This window comes from Crassostrea angulata, chromosome 10, assembly GCF_025612915.1.
Source record: "Crassostrea angulata isolate pt1a10 chromosome 10, ASM2561291v2, whole genome shotgun sequence".
NCBI lineage: Eukaryota > Metazoa > Mollusca > Bivalvia > Ostreida > Ostreidae > Magallana > Magallana angulata.
In genome coordinates, this window is record NC_069120.1 from 16,297,016 (window position 1) to 16,302,445 (window position 5,430).

At 32.5% G+C, this 5,430-nt stretch overlaps 1 protein-coding gene across 1 annotated transcript; it reads left to right on the forward strand.

Moving 5' to 3' along the window:
- The first annotated feature begins 143 nt into the window (after positions 1-143).
- Positions 144-4,629, forward strand: LOC128164453 (intraflagellar transport protein 52 homolog). Its single transcript, XM_052828272.1, has 13 exons — positions 144-238; positions 785-909; positions 1,014-1,101; positions 1,300-1,429; positions 1,551-1,626; positions 1,800-1,859; positions 2,292-2,418; positions 2,853-2,936; positions 3,074-3,142; positions 3,358-3,512; positions 3,694-3,890; positions 4,016-4,161; positions 4,267-4,629. Exons 1-13 carry the CDS (start codon positions 221-223, stop codon positions 4,321-4,323), a joined length of 1,332 nt encoding a protein of 443 aa, XP_052684232.1. The 5' UTR covers positions 144-220; the 3' UTR covers positions 4,324-4,629.
- Positions 4,630-5,430: the final 801 nt, after the last annotated feature.

Here is a 5,430-nt window from a genome sequence, read left to right on the forward strand (position 1 = left end):
TCAAAACATTTATTACAGTTTTGAGACAGTTTTATTCATTCATGTTTTTTTTCAAGTAAATGCAAAGTAAATTATATTGAACTTATTGATTACTGGTCATGAAAAGAATAAATTACATGTATATTTATGGTAAAACACATCTACATCTACATGTTCTACACGAAACGACTGGGTACCGAAACTCAAGTTACCCATAATTCCAAGCGTAAATAGTTTTGATATGGCGCCGACGACAGAGGTAATGAGAATTTACCTAATCAGATTTTTTGGTTTTTCTCGTGTTTGTAAATTTATTTTCATAGGGTTTGCATTTAAGTCATCATTATATACAAATACCACTGCATTTTGATTATTTTGTTTCAAATATTTTCTCTATATGATGAGGAAAAGTACTCGAATGCCTGTTGTCATGCAAGCCTTAATGTGTAATAAATATGATTAAATGTTATGATTTATTGTACTCTGATTATTAAGCAAAAACAAATCTCTTAGTAGTGTTGTTTAATGACATATAATGTTGTATTTAATTTTAATCAAATTGACATTCACGAAAAGGAAATCTAGGATTCCTTAGGAATCTAAGGAAATATAATTTATTAAATGTTTATTCCATTATCACAATAGAAATAAGGTTCACTGCAAAGATGATCAAGTGCATATCTGTTTGTTGGTATTTTAATCTTAAAGTAAAACATGCGATTTAACGTGAACATCACAAAGATGTAACTTTTTCAAGATTTTTTAGCATAAGAAGTGATAATCACCATTTGATCATTATTTTTAGGGTATGGATGAAAAAGCACAGAGAAATGTTATCGTGTTCAATCAATCAAAGAATGAGATCTTCTCTCCCAGTAATGGTCTGAAAACGCTAAACCGAAAGTTACGTTCAACATGGAAGATTCAAACGTATGAGAAATTTCTTAATACATTGAAATGTACAAATTGAAAAATTTAGACTGATTATTATTTATTCAAAATAAACATTATATATTTTAAATGCAATATTTCAGTAACAAAGCAGAAATAACTCCAGAGACTCTATCCTCTGTCAGCATATTTGTAATATGTGGCAGCAGAGAAAAGTACACAGGTTCAGAGGTAAAGTTTGTCTATGATTGATATTTCCTGTTTTATTTATGTTTATGAATTGTTTTATTTTTTTGATTATTAATGCATGATTAATTACAACCATCTTATTGATTTACTGTGTTGAAAAAACAGCCTTTTATCATTTTTCTTTCCTAAACCAGACTAACATATTCATGTAAATTAAAGTTTCTCCTTTTCTCCTGACAGTTGGAATCAATCAAGCATTACATTGATGGAGGAGGTAGTGTGTTGGTTCTCCTTGGTGAGGGAGGAGAAACAAGATTCGAAACCAACATCAACTTTCTGCTGGAAGAATATGGAATTATGATAAATAATGGTAAATGCCTAGAGTTTTCTACTCTTTCAAGATGTTACTTCTTGGGTTTATACATTGTGTAACTAATCTGTCTGTTTTTGCATATATGATAAGATCTTATAAAATCAATCTATGCTTACAGATGCAGTAGTGAGAACCTCATATTACAAATATTTTCATCCAAAAGAGGCATTGATAGCAAATGGTGTATTAAATAGGTCAGTATTTTGAATTTTAAAAGTTTGATGCTATTAAACATTTTGGTACTTATAACAGTAAAGAATCTATTGATCGATTGAAACTTCATCAGTTTAAGTTCTGTGTTCAGATCTATATTGCCATTTTAGTTATTATTTTATAACTATGTAATCCTCTTTCATTTAAAATACAGAGCAGTAAGCCAGGCTGCTGGGAAGACATTTTCAGTTGAGGAAGATGGAAACAATGCTCAGTAAGTGATGATTGAGATGATTAAACAATTTGAGTTAGTGGCTGCCATAATATAGCAATATTGCATATTAAAAGCTACTGTGTCTGATTCTCTGACTGATCCTTAATTACTGGTATATATTAAGCTGATTCAACAGTTTTTAAATCAATCTCTGATTTCACTTTGACGAAAAATTTCTCTCATCTTGATCTCTTCAGCATTTAGGAATTACATACAATCATGCGGTGTTCAGAGTATTTGAGATAATTTAATAGGGGGTTGTCTGTCTTGCAAGGTTTATTACAAGAGGATGTCTGGAGTAATTGAGTGAAATGTTTCCTTTTGTACAAACCATATATTTTATTTCAGACTGGATTCAGAAACTCACTATTTGTTTTAATATCTTGGCCTCATGATATGAGTAGATAATCTAACTTACTAACATTACTGTAGGGCATTGTCCTTCTTGTACCCCTATGGAGCCACATTGAATGTGATGAAGCCTTCCACTGCTCTGCTGTCAACTGGATCTGTGTCCTTTCCTCTCAACAGACCAGTCTGTGCCCTCTATGAAAACAGGGTCAGTATCTGAACTCATTCAATACCAAACCCATGCCAAATCCATTTTAGATTTTTTTTTTTATCAGTAATGCCTTTCTGCAAAAGAAGTTCATGTTTCAAATGTCAAATCTTTACCAGAATTATATTCTATGAGAGAACACTAGTATCTCATTGACCCAAACGTAAATGTTGGATAAACTGAGTTCTATTCTTTTTTAATGCCTCTGGGTTTACGTTGGAGGAGGACCAATGGACAGATACTAATTTTGAACATTGATCTTCCCAGACATGTGAATTTGTCTTGGCTGCTTAGCAAATAATCATATCCATGTTTTGGTTTCATTTCCACACAGACATCAATCAGTAGAAGCACATTTAAAAATTAGTACCGATACATTTATCTAAGAATTTTATTTTGTGCTTTAATCAATCTTATTTTGTTTTCTATTTCAGAACCATGGCAAATTGGTGGTGTTAGGATCAGTTCACATGTTCAGTGATCAGTACATAGACAAAGAGGAAAACAGCAAAGTTCTCGTAAGTTAAATAACGTATTTATTAGTTTGTATCTGTATTTTAAAAAAATGAAGAGAGAGAGAAAGAGAAGATTTTTAAAGTTGTTTTATTTTATGTTAAGCCTGACATTTTTCAATAATGTACACAATTTTTTACAGGATGTACTTATCAGAACTTTGACATCAGATGAAATTAAACTAAACCCAATTGATGCTGAGGACCCAGAAGTGAGTTCATACACTTACACATGTATATCATAATATTAATTGTATATTGGGGGAGTTGGAAGATCAATTATATCCACTTCAAATCTGAAAATGAGAAATTTGTTACCATGTTCTTGTGTCCAGATCTCTCATTACAACATGCTGAAAACAAAGTTAAACTAGCTGGCCACCTGAAATGCATATAATTTATCTAATTGTTTTCCACCTGTGTTTAGATCTCTGATTACAACATGCTGCCAGACATAGCTAAGCTAGCTGGCCAGCTGAAGACCTGCCTCCAGGAGAGTGATGATGTTCCCCGAGACATCACCATGCTGTTTGACAACTCCCTGTTCAAGCTCGACACCAGCCTGGTCCCTAATGCTATCAAGTACGTAGCAATGCTCTCTGAAGAATAGTATAAATATTGAAGATGATCTAACAAAAGTCTTAATCTATAGTTATTTAAAGGAACTAGAAATATTTTGCTAAATCTGACAGTCCTCTGCTCACCAGTGGTGAGCTTTGATTTCTCTAAAATTGTGAGAGAATGTGGTGTTATTATTTTGTAGAGCTTTTGAGCAGCTGAATGTCAAACACGAGTCCCTGACTCTCATCACCCCTCAGTTTGAGACTCCTTTACCCCCCTTACAACCAGCGGTGTTTCCTCCCCAGTTCCGAGAACTGGAACCACCAAAGTTAGATCTGTTTGATCTGGATGAGCAGTTCTCCTCAGAGAAAGTCAGGATAGCCCAACAGACAAACAAATGTGAGTCAAATTAGATATTCACAAGTAAATCAGTAATGCATTATGTCTGTTCTAAAATTTTCATAAATGTTTTAAGTAATGTTGAGATGTTTAAGATAATTGAAGAATATTGATAATTTTTCCAGGCTCAGATGATGACCTTGAGTACTATGTTCGGGAATGTGGAGACATTCTTGGTGTTACATCAAACTTACCTCAGGATTCGAGGGATGCAAAACATATCCTAGAATACATTTTTACCCATGTTGTGGAATTCAAGAAGTTAAATCAGGTATGATTTTTGCTTTCTGTTCTGATTTATTTTCTTCCTATGTTACCATATGAAACATGTACATGTAGATCAGTAGAAAATAACAGTGATAATCATTGTTTGTAGGAACAAGATTATGATACCACTCAGTTTGGAGGCGGAGGAGGATATGGCCAATATTAACAATGACAGGTGCCCTATGGGGAGAATGTGACATGTGACAATATGTTGGTGAAATCCCAGCGCAGACTCCAGTGGTAGTGGTAGACTCTCTGTGATAACCGTGGTTGTGTAATTTATGTGCTTTACAAATCAGATCTGACTATTGAAGATTCATCCATGCATTACTTTGGATTACAATGATAACTAGAGAATTTCTTTGGTAGATATTACTTTTTCCATTTCATGACAACAGCATGGAGTACAAATTTTATTTGTGAGAATTATGACAAATATTTATCAAATTTTTAATTAAATTCTGTCAAAGTGTTCAATGTTCTCAATTTCAATGACAAGTTCCGCATATTTGGTTGGTTGATGTACCAGATGAAATTGAAGTATTTAAAATAATTGCCCACAAACATAAAAAAAAATTTGTACATTGAATTACAAACATTAACACAATTTTACAACAGCATTAAAAAGCAGCGATCCCTGTTTAAAGCTATGATGAGTTGTAAACAACTGAAATGACAAATTGGATCTTTTGTAGGGAAATAAAAAATATCAATAGCATGTGCTTTGGAAGACAAGTTTCAGCATTCTTATTGAACTGCTTGCTCCCAAGGTCTTGCAATTTAACATTGTACCAGTATGCAATGATTAATGGACAAGATCCATACTTTATGTTCAGGAATTTGGTTCTATATTTGAAAGAAATGAATAAGGTAGTGAAGGATTCAATTATGCCTGGAAAACTGAATACTGATGAAAGCTTGAATAATTTTTGGGTTAATGTTTTTTTTTCAAATAAGTAAATGGTCAAAATGTTATTTTGATAAATGATAAATTGAAATTTCTGAACTTTTACACGTACCAGTATTATTAATACATGTGTCGATAAATTTCACTGTAAAAATATGCCTTTAATTTCAATAGAAATAGAGTTCTAATGTCTCTGAAAGAAATATAAAAGCCCTGGGTTCCTCTCTGTGGAAAACTGGTCAGTACCTTGTATCATTTTAAAGTTCTTAAAAATCTCTAAAATTTCCTACATTTTTGTATCCTTAATGTTGGTAAAGGTTTCCCACTTTGTCAAGAACAGATAACAATAAAGAGAAACACTTGATA

What these genes read in the sequence shown, in the direction of transcription:
- LOC128164453 (XM_052828272.1), top strand. An exon ending in TCAACATGGAAGATTCAAAC is followed by an intron (nt 910 to 1,013) that starts GTATGAGAAATT and finishes GCAATATTTCAG; the next exon opens with TAACAAAGCAGAAATAACTC. An exon ending in AAAAGTACACAGGTTCAGAG is followed by an intron (nt 1,102 to 1,299) that starts GTAAAGTTTGTC and finishes TTCTCCTGACAG; the next exon opens with TTGGAATCAATCAAGCATTA.